This window comes from Peromyscus eremicus, chromosome 1 (genome assembly GCF_949786415.1).
Source record: "Peromyscus eremicus chromosome 1, PerEre_H2_v1, whole genome shotgun sequence".
NCBI classification, from domain to species: domain Eukaryota; kingdom Metazoa; phylum Chordata; class Mammalia; order Rodentia; family Cricetidae; genus Peromyscus; species Peromyscus eremicus.
The window spans coordinates 150,084,688-150,109,308 of NC_081416.1; the positions used below are offsets into that span (position 1 = coordinate 150,084,688).

General features: G+C 39.6%; 1 protein-coding gene across 1 annotated transcript in view; it reads left to right on the forward strand.

The window, feature by feature from the left end:
* The window catches only part of Nell1 (neural EGFL like 1), an 806,688-nt gene that overhangs the window by 622,136 nt on the left and 159,931 nt on the right, over positions 1-24,621 (forward strand). Inside the window, exon 15 of the mRNA XM_059253364.1 lies at positions 5,311-5,406. Within this exon, the coding sequence (XP_059109347.1) occupies positions 5,311-5,406 (96 nt within the window). The remainder of the gene's footprint in view (positions 1-5,310; positions 5,407-24,621) is intronic.

Sequence of the window (24,621 nt, forward strand, 5' to 3'; positions counted from 1 at the left end):
GCCTGTGGTAATTAGGTGCTTCTGTCTGCTTCTTTTACCAGACAAACATCATCCTTATGTATGTCTTTCCCACAAGATGGACCAAGGAAAATGGGCAGAGGGGTCAGAAATAAACCCAAGGAAGGATGCTCACTTGCCAGGATTTTAGGATGCTCTAGGAACTAGTATATGCCAGTAAAACTTGAGGAGGACCAGGAGATGTATTCAGTGTGTGATGGGCTATTACTTTTTATTAGTGTATGCCGTGGTTATTGGATGTAACACCTGGTTCCCGTGAACACCTCAGTTGATTTCACATGCCAAAATTGTTCTCAGCCCAAGCATGCATTCTTTCTGTAGATTAAATCTCACTCAGAGGTTTCTGATTTTATTTTTCTTGCAAATATAAACAGTTCTCTCAAAAACAGAAGCATGCCATCTCAGAGTTGATCTGATCGAGCATCCCCTTCGGGGCAGTAAGTTAATAACAAATGGCACTAAAATAACAGATCGAAGCTTGTAACCTCATTGTCTTTCCTTAATCTGTTTACGTCATGCTTCGGGATCTGGATAGTGGTTGACAAATAAGCAGCTTATTAAGTCCCAGACCTGTGTCACTGAATTTCTCTGAGTTTGTAAGGGAGTTAAGATCCCAAGTCTGTGATTATTTGCATGGTTCTCTGAGGCCCCTGAGTCAGGAAAGACTAGAGAGCCCTGGCTCTATCTCGACTGCATATCTCAACTGCATAGGAATCTTTCTTGTCTTGCTCAGCACTGCATTGCTAGAGTCTGGAAAAGAAAGTGGTTCAAAATATCACTGTCATCTGGTCCAGAAGAATCCTGGTGATAAAAGCAGGAATAATCTTCAGTTGTGAGGACATCACGTTCGCCATGCATTGTGCTGAGTGGTTGAAGTTAGTGACTTGATTCAACCCTCTCAGTACAGGCAACATCATTACTGACCACCAGTGCCTTGTGATTGAGATAAAGAGAGATGAAATATTTTGCCAACAGTTACACAGATCTTAAGTCTAAGGTAGGATGGACCATAGCCTGCTTTTGTCCCCCACCAGCTGCAACACTAAGGAGAGCAGGCTCTGTATCTCACCTGGGCAGCATAATAGAGCCAGTCCTGTTGGCAGAGGTGTAGGTGAGTTAGCCCCAAAGTTGTGAGCATGGGGGAACTGTGCCCATTACTCATCTGTCTTGTGATGACATTGGATGAGGAGAGATAACCACCACCACCATCAATACCTAAGGCAGGTGGGAGAACTGGTCATAAGAGCCAGAGAGCTGTTCCTGCCCCTCATCAGCTACAGCACTCAGGAGAGTGGACCCTATGCCATGCCTGGGCAACCCAGTAGAGGTGACCCGAAGGTGTAGGTATGAGAGAACTGAGCCTGAGGACATAAATGCAGAACTGGCTCTGCCCCTTGCTCATATCCACAAGGGGTAACCTAGCCAGGGCAATGCAGGAGAGTTCACTCTGGTGGTGAGGACAAGGGAGAGCTGTTGGGCTGACCAACCCTGCAACTACCCAGGACCAGAACCAGGGTTATGAGTTGGTCCACCCCAACATCCACCCTATCTGTGATCCATGGGAACACGTGAAGGGGCCAGTCATGCAGACCCAAAGCTTCAGGATCTCCGTGGCACAGGGCAACAACAGAATATCCAAGAGGAGTCCCAGTGAGGACCCAGAATCCATAGGCCTCAAACCAGACCAATGACTCTTTGCAATGAACACTTAAAACTAAAGATATTTGGATAAAAGGGGAAAAAAGCTTATCAGGACAAGAGTAATCACCCACCATGTTTAAGCTAGAATATAGCAGTTTCTTTTTGATATGTTATGAACTGTAGCAAGAAAATTTGTGTTGATCTTGATTCCCCTAATGCAGTTAAAGTTTTGAATGACAAGGTTTTTTGTTACTTAGTTTTGTTTTAATTACATTCTCATTTTGTCTGATGGCCAAGAGGGCAATTATTTCCTTCCTTATTCTAGATAAATTCCATTTAAAATTGTTATATACCTAAATCTATGAGAGATGGAAGCAGACATAGACAAAAATGTAAGGATTATCCAGTAGTGGAATGGATTAAATAGCCATTAAGTAAACTGGTTATTATGCTAGCTGGACGTATTTTGTGTTTGAATTTCAATCAATTTCTTTAGCTATTATGGAACTATTTAAGAAAGAATAAACCTGTTTTTCTGAGCATGGGATTATAGGTGAACTTATATTGTAACAAATGAAAGGAGACAGAGTTTTGTAGGTGAAGGTATTAGTTTGAGCTATAGCTCTGCCAGCCAGTGCCAATAGACTCATGGTTCCTGAACCTCATTTTGAACATTTTTATATCAAAACAATAACAACTGTAAGATACTTCCATGCTGGTATCATCAGCATGTGTTGGTAAATTTCTTGTCAGGCTGGTTTGTTTTTAAGGTCTTTAAATTTTTTTTATTATTATTTTATTTTATGTATACGAATAATTTCTTGGTATGGATGTCTGTGTACCATGTGCATGTAGGGCACGTAGAGGACAGCAGTGGGTGCCAGATTCCCCTGGAACTGGAGTTACATATGGTTGTGAGTAACTGTGTGGGTGCTGGAAACTGAACCTGGATCTCCTAGGAAAGCAGCCAGTTTTAACCACTGAGCCATCTCTCTAACACCCCAGGAAGGTTTTTAATATCTTGTCCCCAGTCAATACTTCATGGTCACTATGATGCTGTTACCAACTAACTTTACATAACAGAACACATAGCATGATGTATGTAAAGTTCTTTACAATACAAACTCATTTCATCATCATGGAGCCTGTTACACATCACATAGTCATGGAGCCTCGCAGGTTCTCCTAGTGAATCAGGAACACATACCCAAGTCTTTTAACATGTTCTTCAGGGACCAGGTGTATTGTGGGGATTTATTAAGGCAACTCCACATAGTTAAAAGAGAGGTTTATTTTGGGGTAACTTACAGCAAGTAAAGGGATTGGTTGCAGGATCCAGGAGAGGTGAAGTGCAGTCCAGCGGTATTCTCTGGAGAACTCTGCTTGGTCTACCATCTAGCATCCAGGATCACCAGGAACCAAGAGAGCTGGCACATCTGGATCTCGAGTCTTAAAGGCTTCCATCTTGGCCCCACCTCAGGGGCAGGTCATAGGTAGGCATGACAGTTACTGGAAGCCTCAATGGGGGTAGTACTTCCAGGTCAATGCTGGAACAATTACCCACTTCACAGGTGACATGTATCTGTACAGTAAGGAAAGTCAAGCTGAACGTTCTCCTTCCAGCTCCACAGTCTTCTGCCAGCCCCTGACATTCCCTCTCACCCACTTCCCTCTGCCACTCTTCCTTTGCAGAAACACTTTGTCACATTACTGTGATGCAGGAGTATACTTTAAATATCTCACTGAGAATGCCACTCACAGAGCTTACACAGTGTGATTTCTCAAGATGCATATATGTTTCTTGATGAACACACCAAAATGGATTTTGCCTAGATCTTTTATGTTGTTGCTGTTGTTTTTGTACCAGTATGCTAACGTGCTGGGAGACGGAAATAGTCCTTCAATTCCAAGGTCTGCACTCTCCTCCAGCACTGAAAGCAGCTTACAATTAATTGCTGAATCTGTGGAATATGAGTTTACCCAAGAGATAGTAAATGATGTGGAAAACAGCAACATTGTGATAAGTTCTACGCCTTTGACTGGTTCTCAGCATTCCAAACACAGCCTGTGGCTTTTTATAGCTAGACTCATATTAATTATGTGATGATGGCAACATACGGCCAGGACATTTTTCCAGGGTGACATTTTCTTACTACAATTAAAATTTAAAACTGTTGCTCACCCAGCTCTCATATGAATACAAGGAACTCAGCCTTAACCATTTCAGCTTCATTAATAGCAAATTTCAGTAACGTTATTAGTCAACAAATTGCATGGATGGTTATACGGTAACACTTTTCAGTGGCTTATCCTGAATGGAAGTGATACAGATTACAGGAGTAGGAACTTTGCTATTAGAGCAACCTGCAAAAGAGAGACTAAGCTGTGTAGCAGGTATCTCCAGTCACTGCTGTGGGGTTAGGACATGGTGATGTGAAAAGCAGTTTAGCCAGTGTCCTTGAGGGTCTGATGGTGGGGTGGTTGGGATGGGGGCTGGTAACTCTGTGTGAAGTTGTGAGTGCTGCCTTGCTGTGGGTGTGTAACAGGGAACCCCCTTAGCTAGGAAGCATTTGGGGGTGAAGTCTGGGGTTCATTTCTGTGTCTGTGAGAAAAGAAAACCCTGACAAAAAGCAATGTGAGTTGGGAAAGGGTTCATAATTCCAAGTCAGAGTTCATTACTGTTGGAAGTCAAGGCAGGAGCTTAAAAAAAAGCTGTTCCCAGCTATAGTTAAGGAGAGAGATTAAATCCAAGGACCCTTGCCTGCTTGCTTGGGCTCAGCTATCCTCCTCTTCTGTTGTACTCTTCAGAATCCCCTGCCTAGAGGATGGTGCCACCCACACTGAACTGGGTCATTTGATATCAATTAATAATTGATATAATACACTGTAGACAAGCCCATAGCATAGCCTGCTATAGATAATACTTCATTAGGATTCTCTTCATAGGTGAGTCTGTGTTGTATCTCATTGACAGTTAACATTAAGGAGTTCAGGTAGGGTGGGATAGCTCTGTAAGACTTACCAATATGTGGAAATTGAGTCTGCACCCTTTCAAGAGATATCTCATATTCAGATACTTTCCCTAGAGGATTAATTTAGGATGAGTTAAACATCTTAGCTATGAAGAGAATGGGTTATTTATGGAGGCAAAATACTGGAGCCAGCTTAAATATACAAGAGTAAAGGGTTCATTAAAAATTTATTGTTTTCTAAAAATGTTACCAAGTACCAAAATACTTTTGAAAAATTAAAAAAAAATATATTGTCATAAAAGACCATATAAATGATATTTTTGGGAAAAATAGTATCTAAGGCAGTGAGAATTGAAAAAGTTACCAACCTCACCTTTCCCTTTTGAACTATTTATCTCAGATGATTTCAAACAAATCAATAATGATGGCAGTAGAAACCTCTGTCGATAGAGGCTCTCATTTAGCGCATGCCAAGCCCAAAGTGCAACACCTCACATCTGTTATTTCAACTGATTTGATATAAAGCAGTGGAAAAAGTATTGTTGCATGTATTTCTTCATGTGCATAGAAAAATTTGAATATGCCAGTACAGAGGTGTATTCCTTGGGCAGTGTATATAAGGAATTATGTGGGAGCTCCAATATACATTACCTAAACAAAGTCTTTGTTCCCAAAACAGCATTCTGTGAGGAGGGCTGCAGATATGGAGGTACCTGTGTGGCTCCTAACAAATGTGCCTGTCCTTCTGGATTCACAGGAAGCCACTGCGAGAAAGGTAAGGTGAATCTGACCTGTTTTTCAGGTGTGTGTGGAGGTGGGAAAGCAACTCAAAGAGAATGAATGGAAGCTGTTTCCCTCAGAGGACTCTGGGAGCTGACTTAACACATTGTGTTTGGATGGTGGACTTGGCTGTCCAAAGCTGGTCCCTTTTGACAACTGGACGGCATAATGGGCTTCTTCTTTCTGAATATGGAGTCTCATTTGCTCTCCCTTCAATGCATCTAGCTTAGCAAGGTCAGGTCTTTTCTCTGCAGCAGTTTTCTGTGTGTGTTTTTATTCAGTGCTAATTAGAGATAAAGCCTGATAAACTGACCTGCCCTACTTATCATCAATCTGGTAGCTGTTCACAAAACTGCTGGAGTTGTAGCAATCTGCTGTGTTGATGGAACCTGAAAGGGCAGCACATGCTCTTTGCATAAAAATCACATTAGATAATTCCAGCAGCAGGATTATTGATATGCTTGGGATTTTATTCCAGTATTGGTTTCTTGGGAATATTATCATTTATGAACTCAATAATTTAAGGCAGTTAACATGAGTATGTTTCCTCTATGTGCACCTTTCTGTTTACACTAAATGTGGCATTTACACATGGTACTGTTTCGTGAAGTCTAGCTCACCTGGTGATTGGGAATGTCCTACCTGTGCACATGAGAAATTTGCAGTTTGCACTTGTATATGTGAACCTGTTAGCAAGGGTGTCAGAGTACACACAAGTAAACATGGAGGTTTATTTTGCCATGCTTTTTCTGCAATGCACTCACTACCCTGTGCTTTCCTGAGTCTGCACATCACACTTGATACTTCTCGAGTCATGGCTTAGGAAAATGGGCATGGTACTGCAAGTAGCCTGTTAGTCAAAGAGAGGCAAATATTCTTATCTAATGCTATAGGTAAAAAAGATATTATTTTATTTCTGTTGTGCTTAAAAGCTTCTGAATTTGTATCATGGATTTTAAAAATGTGGCCATTTGCTGGGCATGGTGGCCCACACATTTATTTAATCCCAGTATCAGGAGGCAGAGGTAGATAGATCTCTGTGAGTTGGAAGCCAACCTGGTCTACATAGCTTTAGGCCATTCAGGGATATACAGTAAAACTCTGTCTCAAAAAAGCAAATGTAAACAATTACTTTCCTCCCTTCTGGCCACCATGTTACATTTCACTGTCTATTCTGTACATTTCTATATTCCCTTGAAAATATGTCCATATTTAACTCCATTAAATATTCAGTAAGGAAATCAATGAGTGACTGCACCATTGTTTCCACAGATTGTGATCTTATCAACAAACCAAATAACTTTTATTAAATAATAATTAATTAGCTTGTCTTTTTTTTTTTAAGTGCCAGATTGTCAGAACATCATGAGAATCTTGCCTTGTGGAACTTAAGAATTTTTGTTCAAAGCAAGGGAACTTAAGGGTAACAGCTCTTGCAATACATTTACTTTTAATTAGATTTTTAAAGGAAAAAAGGAAAGAAAGGATTCTTGTGCTTCATCTATACCCCTTTTGTATCCTTAGACAGAATCTATAGGAGCTAACAGAGCACAGAACAGTGAGTGATGTTCATCATGGAAGTTGCAGACATCATTGCTAATAGAGGGCCCATCTCTATACACAAATTATGTGTTAATCTTTTTCAGTAGGTATTTTAATATTAGAGAAAACATTAAAGTGATATGTAAAGGTTTTTACTTTTTGTTTTTTTTTACACAGAGTCTTGTTATATAGGCTTCAATGGCTTAGAACTCACAATGTAGACCAAGCTAGCCTTGAACTCACAGTGATCCACCTGCCTCTGCCTCCTGATTGCTTAGACTAAAGGTGATTGCTACCACACCCTGCATTAAATATATATTTCTACTCTCATTTATTTGGACGACAATTTAAAGCTGATCTGGGGTCAGTAACTTTTGCAATAGCCCAAACTAAGAGAATTATTCAAGTTGCATCCTATAACCTGTGGTTCTCAAGGGCAGATGAATGGCATTCTTATTAAAATATAGATAGTTCATTTAGAGTACAGCATTAAGGAGATGTGGAAGTAAAACAGGAAAGTAAGACCTATAAATTGTAATGTCAATGTCAAATGTTTGCTGTGTAAAGAATACAATGCCTAACTTCAAAAGTTAAACCAACACTTTCGGCAAACTATATGAAAGGGAAATATTGATAAACAGTAAGATGGTTTGTTTTATGTGCTTTTATGCAATCAAATAATAAATTCTAATATTTAAATGCAGTTAAATATTTTGAGTAACAGTAAGATGTACAATATGAAGAAATAAATTTTGCCTAAAATGAAACAAAAATACATAGATCTGTCTCCTCCAAGGGTCAGGGAGCATTGAGAATGAGGAAGCAGACATGCTAAGAGCCAGATGATCGGGATAAGGTAGAGACACTGTCTTCTGGATGCAACAGGCTGCTGCAGTCATGAGCATACAGAGGCTGTGGCTACCTGCACCAGCCCTGCACACATACAACCAAAGACATGAGTACGATGGAAATGGTTAGGAGGAGGAAGATGCAGACAGGGGAGGACAAGGGAATAAGAGAGGGCAGTGGTGAGTGAACATGATGACAACACATTGTACATGAGGAAGAACTTGTTAGAAAGAAATTGAATATATATTTCTGTACCACTTCCCCCAGATTAGGGGAATTGCAGCATGAGGAATACTTGTACAAATCTGCAGTTTCACTGAGTAGCTCTGGGTACTACGGCATGTAATCATAATACCTACTGCATATTTTAAGATTACAAATCTTCGAGGGGGTCATTGCTACACAGTAGGGCCAGCCGTCAGTGGCAGCCCATAGAAATACTGTGGATTCTTTTGTTATATTGATCTCCCCTTTGTCCTGTTTTTTACTCAGTAAGTGAATCTTTGAAGCACTCCTTATACTTTGGCCTCTAATGTACCGTGCAACAAAGTATAGGTACCTAAGAAAATTGAGACCAGAGGCAGAAAGGAAATGTTTCTAGGAAAGTCCTTTATTTTAAAAGCAATTTTACATGCTTGGATTCTTACAACATCTCACATGGAAAATATCCATTCACATAAGAATCTTCTGTGTGTGATGCTTTGAACACATTCATCCTTCTAATGCTGGTAAGTGTGCTATGAGGTTCTTCATAGACAGGAGCAAATGCATATTTCCCCCAATTAGTTGTGCACAGGGATCTAGTTGAATTGTATGGTGACCACTGCAAGTCTGTGTCCTGTGTGTGCTCAATTGTTCTATAGTGTTGATCATTCGTTTTTGAGCATCAAGTCTATTTGCCACCGAAAAATTCTGCTTTTCATGAGAATCAGAGAGTCAATGACAGCATGCAGGTATACTGTGAGTGCCAGTGATTCAATTACACTAAATTGTCTATTCACTTTGGTGTAGGACTAAATTTCCTTATTTGAGCCTCTTACACTTACGTGTGTTTCTCTGGCTCCTCTAGCTATTGATTTTATTCAGTGCTTGTGATATGTAGCTTTTCAAAATTCAAGTACACTTACTTAGGTTGCTGAAGTTGTTCTTTTAAATAAAATGTTGTTTGTAATGGAATGAAATGACAGACCCTGCTTGTATGTAACACAAAGATCAACAACTCTGCACTCGGTTTCTGTTGATATGGGTTAGTTAAACTTCAATTTTATATAACCCCATTCGTGGCAAACAAACATTGTCCATGTTGTTTCCTGGACATGTAATGTTAGTTTTAAATTTACCCTTTGTATGTCTCTTTATTGTGCTTTTAGCATGATTTAGTTTCATGTTAATGTGGATAATTATGTAGAATGGAAGGATCATAGTATTAGGTTCTATTATTCTGCTAAATGAACATAGCATTAAACTGCTCCCAGACTTCTTAGCTTCATCCCCACATCTTTATCTTTATTTCAACCCTCATCAGAGGCATTTGTTTGGGTTAGTTTTTAATAGAGCACTGGCCAGCGTCAAATGAATGAACGTGCCCAGGAAAAGCGCCACATGTGGTAGTTGGTTGTAAGTACAGGGGCCCATGAGTTGTCAACATGCAGGGAGTAAGAGCCCCTGGAAGAGCAACTCTAACTGGATGTCTGTATCACTCTTTCCCCACACAACTATGGGATTCCCTTAGAAGATGCCTGGGGATTGGTGTCTGGAGCAGAACAGCATTTTCCAGGTGTCACACCCCAGATACACATGAGTTCACAGAAGCTGTGATGGCATGCACAAGACTTGCCCAGGATCAAGTCAGCTGATGGGAGAGGTTTGTGAAGTTCTGCCCCCTAGGTGAAGAGCTATTGGGAATTGGTGGTTGACAGGGAAGGCGGGGAAGTAAATTTTCTTCAGGGATGCAGGGCCTGGAAATCTCCCCATTGGGCACTAGATGGTCCCAGGGCCATAGATGCAACACTAAATAGATTTTTTTTTTTTAATCACATGAAGTTGGTGGGGAAAGTACAGGGCTTTGCAAGGAGATGCTGCCAAGTTTTAATTTCTCCTCTGCTCTAGCATGTGCTGGGGATAGGCTCTGAACCAGTCTCTCAGACTTCCAGACCTGCAGCAGATACCAGCTGCTATAGACCCTGCCATCTGGAGGATGCTTCCAGGTGTTCCTGAAGTTTGCTACCCTCAACCCCACCCCAAGTGAGTTTAGGAGGGAGGTTCTCTTCCTGAATGTGAGATCTTGGCAAATAGCCTTCCTCCAAGGCAGTTCTCCCCTGGCTTCATGAGTGCCTCCTGCTAGATTTCGGGACTTGGGTTCAGAGAGCCAGAAGGCATGGGCTGATTAACATAGGCTGGGCATTTTACTTGGGTTGTAAATATGGTTTGGGATCTGAAAGTTCTTAAAACTATCACATTAGGTTGGGGATTTAGCTCAGTGGTAGAGAGCTTGCCTAGCAAGCACAAAGCCCTGGTTTCAGTTCTGAGCACTGAAAAACAAACAAACAAACAAAAAGACAAAATGAATCAGAATGTAAATATTTCACAAAAAAGAAAAAAAAAAAGCCGGGCGGTGGTGGCACACGCCTTTAATCCCTGCACTCAGGAGGCAGAGGTAGGCAGATCTTTGTGAGTTCAAGGCCAGCCTGGTCTACAGAGCAAGATCCAGGAAAGGCACAAAGCTACACAGAGAAACCCTGTCTCAAAAAACAAAAAGAACAAACAACAACAACAACAACAACAACAAAAAACCTATCACATTATTATGTATCAGAACCTTAATATGGAAATAAAATCCAAATTTAATATATTACAATGGAATTCAATAAATTTCGATAAATTAATGAATAAATAAGTTTCACAAGGTCTAGTCATTACAGTCCATAGATCCTAACTGCATGTAGAGATTGACTTCAACAAAGTGTGTCATGATGAGGATGAGGATGGAGAATGCCTTGGGAGACTTGGAAGAAGAGCCTAGGAATTCCGGGCTGTTTCTGGTTCCAGTGGAAGCATTCATTTCTGTAAAGCTGTTAGCACCTTCGCTGTTCAGAAAGGAGCCAATCATTTTAACAGCTTGACATTCACCATAAAATAAATGAAGGCTATTAGGAATTAGCCTGTCTAGGCTGCAATGCAGAAAAGAATGGCTGTTTAGGTGGCAGGCAGCTTGTGCCTCCCACCAGGCACGCCTGCACTACTGAACTGTGAAAGTCAAGAGTCTGCTTCCGAGTCCCATTTTTAATCCTGTGTTCTGGAAAATACAAACACCACTGTAACGTGAAGGGTACTAGCTAAACAGAAAGCCAGGCAGCTTTCTGTGACCCAGTGACCAACTGGAGCCCAGAATCACAAACTTACCTTAGCACATCCTCATAATTCTTTGTGTTTAAGAACATGTACCACACTATAGATCATGTGGGGAAAAAAATGTCTTATTGAAGCCCCAAGGTAGATCTAGAAGTAATGTAACTCAGGACTTGTGTCACTTTATCCTAATAAGGTTCATTGCTTGGAAATGTAGCTATCTGAAAATGTTCAGTTTGGTCCAAGATAGGATGGATCAAAGAACATGATCTATGCATTCCTCCTGGTGCTGGTTTAAATGATAAGCACTTCCTGAGGCCATGAGGTAACATGGTTTTATCACAGTCTCCAGTTTAACAGAGACCTTGAAATTATCTGTAGGTGACTGCAGTTTTAACCAAGTAGATGGGGGCCATGAGGAGAGATCTGGAAGATTATTGTATTAAGTGATACCATGCTAAGAAAATCTTTTCTGACCCCCTAGTCCTTAAAAGATAAATGCCAAACCTTATAGTGTGGTACACAAAGACCTGTGTGATTAGACCTCTGCCTCTTTCTTGCTTTATCTCCTCCTCTTCTTAAATCTCGAATTTTAGCTCATCTTAAACTACTCCTAATGTTCTGTATATTTTTGGGTCTCTGAGATTTTTCTTTGTAATTGTTCTCTTTGCCTATAATATACACAGGCTTAAATATTTATCATTAATGTATATCATATCCAGTAATAGGAATGTCTGGTTATTGAAAGTCCCTAATAATTCAAAAAATGTATTCTCTTACATTCTTCCTAAGTCTTTCATGTTCTCTATGCTAAAGTACTAAATCCATTTGTTCATCTTTTTCAATGCCTACCCAAACCACTTAGCCCAGCTTTTGAAATTCACATATAATCTGTGCTGGGTAGTTTTATGTCAACTTGATATCATCTGAGAGGAAGGACCCTCAGTTGAGAAAATGGCTCCATAAGACATGGTAGGTTTAGGCAGGCCTGTATGGCAATTTCTGAATTAGTGATTGATGTGGGGTAGGGGCTGGGGAGAATTCAGCTCATCTGTCTTTTTTCCACCCTGAGACTTCAGCCATTCTATCAATTTTTGAATTTATTAAATGAATTCTCCTTTTCTCCTGCCCCAACGGAAGTAGTTTCTTCTGCTTTACCACATTACCCAGAATTCCCTTTTCTTTATTTGAGGGGTGAGAGAGGAGGGTGCTGTGTGACTTGCATTTGGATGGGGCAGTGATTAGATCTCTGAGTCTAGACCACACTTGCTAGATTGCTTTTCTGATTGTTCTCTTTACTTCTGTATGATTCCATGTTTTCATCCCTCTTACTTAATATTTTGTTATTTTGTGAGTGTGGTGGGGAGTTTCCTCTTTATCTTTCTATGTATTAAATTATTAACTTCTACTATTTTGTTTGATTGTCATTTACTAAATTTTCTTCTGTTGTGTCTATTTCCATTTAATTTTTTTTTTAGTGTTTCAAGATAATGGCAAGATCTTCTGTTTTATGATTCCTTCCTACTTCACAGCATCCATTTTGTTAAGTTCATCTTTTTCTGTTAATTTGTTCACCTTTGCTTTTTCTGAGGCATCCTTCAGCCTTTACCTATCTGCTCACCTTTTAGGTAGAAGCATTAAAAATGTTGATTTTAAACTCATGGTGAGCCATAGAATTTGCAAAGACTATTCTCCCATTACTCTGAAAGGAAATGATTAAATTCCTAGATATGTTCAATGTGGTTGCTAGTATTCCTAGAGCCAACCAAGCTGTAAAAGGCAAGAGTTGAAAAGTTCGGTGTATAAATTTTCACTTGGTGCCCCTCTGTGCCATGATGCTTCTGCTCTTGTGCATCTGGATTTGTGGTACCCTATGCTGTGAACAGTGCTATGGCATCTGCTGTGTTGAGAAAGGCAGGAGATGGGCTGGGGTGAAAGAGAAACTCTGAGGACTGTAACTGCTTTTTAATCTAATTTCAAGTTAATTTTCCTCATTTAGCTTCACCATTCCTCATAGTTGCAGAGATAACGGCACCATCCATCCTGGGATCCGAGGTGTAAATCAGGAAGCTTTAGGCTTTCTCCTCAGTGGGCTCTGAGCTATTTTTCTTATGTCTTCCAGTTGAATTAGCACTCATCTATCTCTTTTCTAGTTTCCAAAATTATGCTGCCCTTGTGTCCTCTCCTGTGTGCTTGGCCCTTGAGGCCTTAGACCTTTGTGATTTATTTCTACTATGTAGTTATTAGTGTTTGAAGGAGAAAGCAGAGGTAAGTGTGCATATTTAACCCAGTGTCTTCAATCAGAAAGCCAGGCCCTGCAGTTCTAAAATTGTGTTTGACCCCTGGAGGAAAAGTCATAAAGAATCCTGACCAGCATGATGATTTATATTATTACTTTGAAAATAATCAAAAAGTACAAATGTTTCCTTTCTTAGAAGATGTAATAAGGCTAAGGGAAGGGATGAGATTTTATAAGTATTCCATCTCAGTGACTCCTTAAAAGATATTAGGAGAGGATGCTTGAAAAGATGAATATTTTCCCTTTGGAAACAGAATATCAACCTAATTTCAAAGACCAATAGAGCATTATTTAAGATGTTAAATGTTTGAATGCTTCTTTTAAAATTTCAAGATGTTCTAGGAAATTGAAACTATAAATTATTACTCCACTAGGATGCTAAAGTTGGGTTTAAGAAAAAAAAAACTTAGCTGGGTAGTGATGGTGAAAGACTTTAATCCTAGCACTCAGAGGCAGAGGTAGGTGGATCTCTGAGTTCAAGACAGAGTGAGTTCCGGACAGCCAGGGCTACACAGAGAACCTCTTGTCTCTAAAAACAAAAGAAAAAGAAAAAAGAAAATTTCATTTGAAATACAATTTGCAATGATTTGGAAGTGACAGTTTCACTGGTTTGGAGATGACCGAAAGGATGTCAATGATGGAAGACAGTGAGTGAAAGGGAGCAGTGGCTAGTTGGGGTTGAAGCACCATCGAGGCACCACAGACATGTGCACTGGGGTCAAACCCACTTAACAGCTTCATTAATGAGCTGGAAGAAGGAGGATTCAACAAGTTAATTAAATCTACAGAAGGTCCTTTCTAGAAGTTACAAATACCAGGAGAACTAAGGAATAATAGACAAAGACCAGGAGGTCAAGAGCTACGATAGCTGTGGGCACAGAAGAGCACAATTAAATTTGGAAGGGATAATTGTAATTGAATACTACATTTTATCCAATGAAAGGGCGAGTTGAAGTGCAGTCAATTAATAGTGCACAAGACATGGGAGCTATTGGAAGTCCTGCAGGCTGATGAGAGACTTATTTATCGGCTAGAACAGGACTTTCTGAATTCAGAAATAAATTCATTTAATAAAAGAAAATGTGCTTTTTAGTGAGTTTATTTATTTATTTTTGTTAATACGTAAATGAGTTGGCTAGTTTCCTCTAAGAATTTCTCTGGCTTTCAGGAGTGCTTATATTCTAGCATGGTATAGAGATTACACAATCATAAATACATGTTAATGTATTCATGATGCAAAGGTCAGGGAAATGATGGCAAGACTACACCATGAGGAACTACTGAGATAGGACCCATTAAAGCAGTGGTTCTCAACCTTCCTAATTTTGCGACCCTTTAATACTGCTCCTCATGTTGTGGTGACCCCACAACCATAGAATTTTGTTGTTTTTGTTGTTGCTACTTTATAACTGTCATTTTACTACTGTTACGATTTGTAATGTAAATATCTGTGTTTCCCTTATCATCTTAGGCAACCCTTCAGAAAGGGTTGTTTGACCACCCAAAGGGTCAGAATCCATAGGTTGAGAATCACTGCACTAAAGGAAACTGTTGGTGTGAAGTTGTTAGGTTGACCATAAAGACGGATGTCTTTACTCCCCGTTCCAGGAGCATAGTTGACTATAGGAAGCCCTCTAAGGTCTGTATACTAGAATAACTTCTCTACTTCGAAAGGTCAGTAGAAGAGAATCCTACTGACGTCTGGAGATGGTAGAGCTAACTCAGTGAAGGACAAGTGGTGCCAATGAGATCAGAAAAATAGCAGAATGGGAAAATACACAGGCAACAAGCCAGTCATAGGTCCATGGCCTTATCTGTGCCAGTGGACAACTTTAATTCTCACATTAGTTCCACAGGACCAGACATTCCCAGGTGAAAAAAACAGGAGCCCATGAAATGTCACAAAAATCGCCTAAGGTCAAGCTTATACAAGCCCCGGGACTGGGCTGTGTTACATGGTCCCCACAGAATACTAAGTGATCAGTGCAGAATACATGTATATATACATTATGATCTCTCTATTGGATTTTATAGGCTAGATCTAAGCAGAAAAATGCTTCCTTCTGTGATTGTTATTGACAGAGCTGTCCTGATAGGTAAAATGTGTGAGCAGAGGTCATTCTTCAATTTGCAACAACTACAGAAAATTGTCTTCAAAGGAGGTGTGCACGATACCTTGGTGAATTGATTGTTGGTCTTAAGAGGTGAAATACATTAGCTAATTAACATACAGCAAGAATTACAAAATTGTGTAGTGCCTGGCCTGGCTACTGTTACTGATAATAGCATGCTAGCATCACTATTTAGGAACTGCATCTTAGAGAGGTGATGTGTACATGTTTGAATACTCAGATATTCTGAATGCTCAATCAAAGATACATATTGAATGTCTATTCTATCAGCTGATATTTCACCTACTACAAGTAACTGGAATTACCAATTTCATTTGCATAAGTCACCCTGCCACCAGTTTTAATAGGACACTGGTACAATTGGTCTTGTTTAGAGTTAGTTATCCTTATGTGCGAGCATTTAAAGGAGTTAGAAAGAATGGAAAAAGTTTTCTTTTTTTGCGTGGACACAGTTAAAACAGGATAACGTTTTCATGATGTATGCTCAAAAGTCATCTCATCCTTGAAAGTGGGAAGCTAGGAAGAGGAACACTTCATTGGGAGTGTGAACAAGGAACGATGGAGAACCAGTCGTACAGGACAGTGCTTGGTGCTGGATGCTGTAGCTTCCTGCTCTTCTTTCCCCATGGCGTGAGGAGTCCTCAAGCCTCTGAAGACTGAGCACCCAGGTGGGACTGGCTGTGTGCTCAGAACAGAAGGAGCCGGTTTGAAACTGAAACGTAGTTGCATTGAAGAATGTCCATTGTCCCCTCTGGAGGCAGACCAAGTAGATTCTGAAATTGCCTTCAGAAAAGTGGCTGAACATTCCTCTGACTTGTAAACTTAAGTTTAGCCAAGTAAAATGCATAGACAGAAGATAGAATTTCAGTTTGGGGATGAACGATCTAAGAAATTCCTTCTATCTTTGCCTATAAAGACTAGAGCTCATGTCACCCACTAAGAATACTGGAAGAATTTATCCATGACAGATTGAAATCATATCTATTCCTGCACTAACAGCATTTTTTTTCTGTCATTCAGTACCATAGGAGAAATACCATAGGCCATGGCATAGAGTATAGAACCTTGGAAGCCATGAAATATTAAAGATGTAATTCTACTCTTTGACATCTGTGGAAATTACATTGGTCTCTCTGAAAATAACACCTGAATTGAGTCTCAACTATGAAGAAGGGACTTGAAAAAAATAACAAGAAGAGCCCCAATCAATCCTCAAAATCAACCAGGTTTAAGAATTTATTGATTAAGAAAAACAAACAAAAACATTAGCTGAGATGACAGCGAGACTAAAGAGAGACCAAATCAATCCCTGGACACATTAAATGTCTTTTCAATACTGTCTTCGATCACAGTAGCAAGTAGCTGGATGTTTACCTGAAGCAGTTTTCACTTACATGTGCTGAAAACAAAACTGCCTTCATTACATAAATGCCTCTTTGCCCTGGTGCCCTGTCATCAAGATCTCCATACTCCAGGAAGCCATTCCCATGGACTTGCCCATCACACACAGTGGGAGAAAAGTCTATAAGGAACCAAGATCACAGGAGGTAGTTGTGGGTGTGGCTACTTTCTAAAGAGATTACCCAATACCAGCAATTGGATTTGCCATATTTGTAGCCTTTCTTAATGCATTCATATGTAACAAAATATATATACACTAGTCTGGCTCATTTAGTTAAGAACAAATGGTTTCAGAATGCCAGACACAGGGAAAAAACTGATAGATAATTTCTAAAGGACAGACTCAAATCCACAGGAGTTAGGCAGCAAGGACAGAGCCTCAGGTATTAGTTTATCACACACAAGGCTTCTTTCTGGAAGTTTATTGAGTATTGAGAGGGCAAAGCAGGGCAGTGATGAGACCACTACCTGCATTCACACATGCCAAGTGCTTTCTGTATAAATTATGTCAACACATCCAGATCATCGTATGTCAAGGAAGATGAGAAAGACACATTAAATCATTATTAGTGCGTGATTTGAGAGCAATCAATTGTGTAGAAGAGGCATAAGGAGACAGGGAAAGGTTTTAGAAAGGGAATGTTGCCTTCCATTTCTTAGAAGAAGATCAACAAAACTTTTGTAAATGACAGTCACGTGACTCTAATCTTAAAGAGTGACTCAGAGACATCTATTTCCAGAAGAGAAACATTGTAGGCACAGAAATGTGAGTAAACTTCTGTACCCTGTAACTGCAGGGCATGTATTGGGAAAGACAAATGATCTGTCTTGAGAGGAAGGCTAGGGTTGTGCTTATTTGTATTAACCTCAGATGTACAGGGGTTATTACTCATCGCCTTCAGCTGTCCCACATCATTGGCCATCATCTTGCACTCTTGCTCTTACTTATTCTAACTACTCTATTTCTCAGTAGTATTCTCTTTCTGAACTTCATCATACAACCTTCTAATACATCACATGTGTTTTCATACTTGAATGTGTGTTCCTCTAAACATGAGTTTCTATTGGGGAGGTGTAGGTCTATAATTTATGTATGTGGTGCAAATCCTATATATTTTATGATAACCTAATCTCTCTTAAAATCTCCCCATTTTTGTTTAAACATAAGGTTTCAGTGGGTTGTCTGATATAAAGTCTGCTGGTTTATCTGATGCACTGTACAGTGTTATGTGTGTTTCTATCATGGTTTCTCACAAGTCTCATTCTCCCTCCAACATAACAGATGGCACTGTGGACACTCTTGCCTCTTCCTTCGTGGGCCTGTGTTGCCTTGAGAGATGGCTGCAAAATAGCATCGAAGTATAGAGTGAAAATGTGAATTTTATTTGACTAAATGCTTACAGAGTGTCTGCAGAACAGCTTGCATCAGATCACATTCTACAGGCATTGCTAGGGAAGACAGGCATGCTATAAGTGCGAGCCTGCTCACAAGTGCCACCATGGCCCTTTCCAGCTTTACATGACTGATGATCATTTGTCTGTCCCTCTGCCTGTCTGTCTGTCTGCCATCTATCTATCTATCTATCTATCTATCTATCTATCTATCTATCTATCTACCTACCTACCTACCTATATCTATCTATCCTCTCTCTCTCATTTATCTGCTAAGTATCTATCTAGCTATCATGTATTTGTTATTGTCATGTAATTATCTATTTACCAGTCTCTCATATCTCATCTGTCCCTAATATATTTTGTCTATAATCTCTCACATCTCTATCATTTGCTATTTATCTACATCCCAAATATCATTTATCTACTTACATATCTATAATATCTCATCTACCATTTATCAATCATCTATCATCTAGCTCTGTCATCTCTCATCTATCATATATAATCATATCTACCTATCATCTATATTGTTTTTCTATATACAATCTATTACATATGTTATACATTATATATTATAAATAAATACCTATTTATGTAGACATAAAACTATACATATGTAATAAATCATTGGTTGATTTTGATTTCCCTAAGTCTAGATGAGTATAAGTATCTGTACCTATGCTTCCTAGTCTGTTGGAGTCCCTCTGTAAATTGCCCCTTGACTTCTTTTACTATTTCCCAAAAGTTCCTCTTATTCTTCTCTTTATGAATGAGACTGGCACATAGGAGAGTGTAGAGGGGGTGCAATGGAGAGTGGCTTAGATAGTGGCAAAGGTGCATCGCATCTTGTTCTCAATCATAAGTTCAACAGCTTCTTCATTAACTCTGTTGTGAGGTTTTGACATTTCACTTCCTGTGTCAAAGGTCTGCTCCTTTTCAGGGCTGTTGAATTTCATGGGACACACTGGAGAGCATACACTTATAAAGACTACAGTACATATTGGACTGGTGTCATTGGATAAAGCATGTAAATGTGCTTCTTTGTAAAACGTATATGTCAGTGTCGAAGAAGTAAAAATAGGCTTGGAGAATCACTACCTTTGGAATCGCTAATGCTCTTATCGATTCTAATCATTAAGAGTATTTGGGTAGGGAGATAAGGATGACCTTGGAGGAGTTGGAGAAGGATAAAGCATGATCAAAATATAATGTATGAGAAACATTAAAATAGAAATGGAAAAAGTAGATTTTAAGTAGTAAAATATTTGCATTATAAATAGAGGGAGAGAACAAAACTAAGACAAAATAACTGGCAATTTTTACAGCAAGAGAGAAAACTCTACTCTGAGTTTTGTTCTACTATTTGAATCCACTCCCCCCTACTCCCCCGTGTATGTGTGTGTGTGTGTGTGTGTGTGTGTGTGTGTGTGTGTGTGTGTGTTTTACAGGCCTGAGAACAAACACAGCGTGTCCCCTGTATGTTCTCAAGTTGCTGTCCACCTGTGTTTTTTTTCTGCAGAGTCTCTCACTGGTGTGGCACTCACCAACTAGGCTAGGCTGGATTCCAGCAAGCCCCAGGATCCATCTCTGCATCACTTCTTGGCACTGGGACTATGAGCATGTGCATATCTTTACATGACTCGGGGAAGACTGAGGTCTTCTTTCTTGTCTTTCAGTCACTTTACCTGCTATATCCCCTACCCACTCAATAATCAAAAGAAAACACTGTATAACATTGTCATGTAACATAATCTGTGACTTGTATAACAAAATATACCTATACTAAATACATATAGACAAGATGTCTCATAGCTCTGCCACATTCTAACTCATCTAAATGTGTGCTGTGATTTAACTATTTTTCTTACTATAGAATTCATATGTTGTGATTCTTACCCTAAAGTGATGGCTTTAGGAGGTGAGCTCTGTTATCACATGAAGGCTGTGTGGAAAATGAAGTTCTTCCCAAATACCCCATCTTCCACTTCTGATTTCCAGACTTGTGAAAAATTAATTTTTGTTGTTTGTAAGTCACCTACTCTATGGTATTTTATTGTAGTATCCAAAAACAACTAAATCCATGACTTGAAGAGTAAATGTTACATTCACATAATAAATGTATATGTTTAAAAGCAAGAACCTACCTTACTGCATGTTATAAACTGTATTAGAGTTACAGATAGATTTGCTCCCTTAATCTCACACATCCTCTGAGTTTGACTCATGTGTTTCTGTCTCTTTAAGTCTTCATTAGAAAGTTTGCTAGCTTTTAGCCATCAAGAGTCATCCTCCCATGCCCACCCCTACCCAGCACCAATACTACTCTTCTGTTAGGTAAGTCATGGATGCCCATGGGCTCAGCTTTATGGAAAGTTCCTTGAACTATAGAGCTACATATTCTTGTCTGGGTAAGACAACGGATCTAAGAGAAACTGCAAGTTGGCTTGAGGATGAACTGGAATAACTTCAGTGAGAAGCTTAGTGTGACCTAGCCACGGCAAAAAGCAAGGCTTATTTGAGGTGAAGGGGAGATTGGGTATTAGGCTTCATCAGAAGAGACATTATGTCCCTTCCGACAAGGGTCATCTTAACTTATAGTGTCTGGCACACAGCCAATGGTGGTGGAGCAAAGGTACGGCAGCAAGAACATCAGAGAGCTCACATCTGGATCTGCACATAGAGAGCAATGATAGAGGGCACAGTGAGAATGGTATGACTTAGTCTTTTAAAACCTCAAAGCCCACCCCCCAGTGACGCATCTCAAAACCACATCCCCTAATCCTTCCCAAATAATCTCACCAACTGAGGACCAAACATTCAAATATATGAGAGATACAAAGTAATTCACTTAGTGGTTAGGTAGATAGAAGACTGCAGGTCAAGGTTGTGAATTTAGGTGATCTTCCTATGAAGACTACATTGCTTTAAAAAAAAACTGCACTGTTATGTTACTGAAAATATTATATCATTATTTTTCATCTGTGAAAGATGGTTCCTGGTGATAGAAGGTGCTATTGGTGAGGCCCAAACATGATGCTGATAATGATCATAATGAGACTGATGGGGACAGTGGTCTTAAGTAAAGGAAAGACCCTGTCAGGCATGCTCAGTCTGGGCTGGTCCACTTTTATCTCTCATGATTTCTTAATATTATTTTAAGAAATGTATTTTATGTGTATGGATATTTTTCCTGCATAGATGTCTATGTGCCACTTGCATGCTTGGTGCCTAGAGAAGCCAGGAGAGAGCATTCGGACCCCTGGAACTGGAGTTATAGATGGTTGTGAGCCACCATGTAGGTGCTGAGAATAGAACCTTGGTCCTCTGCAAGAACAACCAGTACTCTTAACTACTAAGGCAGTATGGCATTGCTAATGAGTTTATAATTCCACAAATGGAATAGCTGTGCAAATATAAAATATCATTTCTATGTACATCATTGACAAATGGCTTTGTGATTGGATATTATTTTAAAGAAACATCTATTTTCCTGTAATTTTGATCTCTTCTTGTTTTTCATAATTCATCAAGAAAGTCAATCTTAGTTTTCACCAAGAAAATCACCTTTTCCATCTGAGGCACAGCACCCTCCCCACTTTTCCAGCCTGCTCCTTTCTGTGAAACCTTAGTTTCTGATCTGTTGATTTTCTGTCAAATGGACTCTGCTTGTAGCGGCCTTTGTCATCCGACTTTTCCAGTGGGTCCTTGTATTTCTGTGAAGCCTCACTCTTGACTTAGCTGTGGGTCCAAGTTCTCCAGTGTGGAACCAGTTAGGAAGATATAACCCCTGCACAGGTCGACGTCCCAGGTTTCAAGCGACAAACCTGAATTTATCCAAATTAATGTCATCTTTTGTGTTTTGTCCCTAACTTACAGGTGTCATATTCATGCTGGCTCATGGTCGGCCCTTCAACTATACATAGTCTTCCTGTGAGTTCCAAGTCATTGATGAAGTTAATGAACACCTGCTGTCCTCTGTGTCTTTACCTTTCTTGACTTGATGGAATCTTGTACTCACACCACCAGTGTCAAGCCATGGCAGAAAGAAAAATACGCAAAAATTCAGATTTTCCCATTTCATTAACACACTAGTACCTTTCACCCTCTCCAGTTTTGTAGGATTGTACTGATTCTGTCTCTTTTCTGTTTGCTTGCCCACTGGTGTCAGAGTGAATGATCCCGGGCACCATGGTGCCAGGATACTGGGGACAGCATCAACATCAGAAGGCACAGGAAGTGTGGAGGGGATGTCAAAAGGGTCTGTGTCAGTCAAACAGAAAATAAGACATTTCAGATGCCATGGATGGCAGCAACGACAATTTGACAATGTGTCTTTGAATGTCACAGTTACAGAAAGAATGTGACAATGAAAAACACCACATTTAGTTTTCATTCCTTTCTTTCTACTTAAATTATACAACCCTTTCTATAACACTGGCTGTTAAATCTGAAACACCCTTGCCATAAAGCAATCTTAATAGAAAATACAAACTGTCTTTTCAGTGAAAACATAAAAGATTTTTATCGGTTGATAATGTATGTTCTTCAGTCTGAGCTTCCATGGGAGCAAAAATATATATTTTAGGTGATATAAGTCACTTAGAAATCGTAAAGCCATCCCAAATATCCAGAAAGAAAGAAGCAGTTAAAAAGGGCAGTTGGGAAGATTTTACTTCTTTCACAAATATGAAAAGACAAATTTTTCTAAATTTCCAAATGAAATTGCTTAATTGACAAACTACAAAGAGAGATTGAGATGTGTGTGTGTGTGTGTGTGTGTGTGTGTGTGTGTGTGTGTGTGTAGGTAGGTATATGTAGTGTATATGCGTGCATCAATTGTGTATGGTATGTGTTTGTGTGTCTATGTGTATATGTGGTATGTGTCTATGTGTGTGTCTATATGTGTGTATTTGTATACGTGTATGTCTATGTGTGTGTATATTTGTATGTATTTGCATATGTGTGCATCTATGTGTGTATGGTATGCGTGCATGCGTGTGGAGTCCTGTCTCCAGCTACATATTATATTTGTTGGTGGGGGGATCCCTGCAGGTGTCACACAGGGGAGCAAACTTGTACAAAGAGATAAGAATGTAAACCTGGTACAGATTGACTTTGTCAACTAGGATTGAACTTTGGAGATTCTAATAACAGGCAGTTTATTCCCAATGTATTTAAGCCCAGTATAATTTAGAAACAAGGAAACATAAATACATTGAAACTCAACTCATGGTGTGTGTCATTTCTTCCAAGAAGATGGGTTCTAGAGATAGGCTACCTGTAGTAGCTTAAGATCCTAAGGGTCTGACCTGGTCTTGGTCATACAAATAGGGTAGAGGTCATTTGGGCGATTAACCGCCTCTGGTCTTGGTTGTGGGAGCTTGGAGGAGCCTCTGGCTACCATGGTCATTTTGATGACTAGCCACCTCCAGTCTTGGTTGTAGGAGCTTGATATGGCCTGGCTCAACAGATAATGCAGATCACCATGTGGTTAATCACTTCCAATGCTTAGCTTTCTGGATGGAAGAATAGGTTTTTCATCTTTCCTATTGGAAAGACAATACTGTATGCTTAACATTTCTGGTTTCTCTGGAGAACTGTGGGTACAAGGATCTTAATGATATGCTTTCAATGATTTGTAGAGTTACAGTATCTTTGATCCTAATGTATAACACAGCGTGTACAGGGTGATCATTTCCATTGTGTTGGTGAGGAATACAAGCAATTCAGCAAATGGGCGCTGAGCTGCTCCTTGGACAAAGCTTATGTTTTCAGTACAGTTTCAATGCCTTTCTTTTCATTTAATGTTTTAAAATGGGAAGAGTTAGGCTTCCACTTAAATCTTAGAAATGATCTTAAAATATGACACCTGCATTAAACATTTATATCTAGACTTTCAAAGAGCAGGTGCAGGCTTAGATAATTCAGTGGGCCTTCCTGTTGGTTCTTCCAGCTGTCATGAAGTGGCCAGTGACATCACTGAGTTCCTTGGGTTTTCAGCTAACAATCCTGGTGTCAACTCATGCAGAAGGGGTCTATGCTGATCTGATCTGACATCTGTGTTTAAAGAATTCCATTCTGCTCTCTTCCCATACTTTGAACATCTCCTTCATTACTGTCTCCTGGTCATTCTTACAGAGATTTAAGGCAAAGTTCTTACCCACATTTTCTTTTACAAGAGGAAATTTAGAGATTTCCATTTTCTCACAAAATTCTGGTTTTCTAATGGTGAATTGTTAATAAT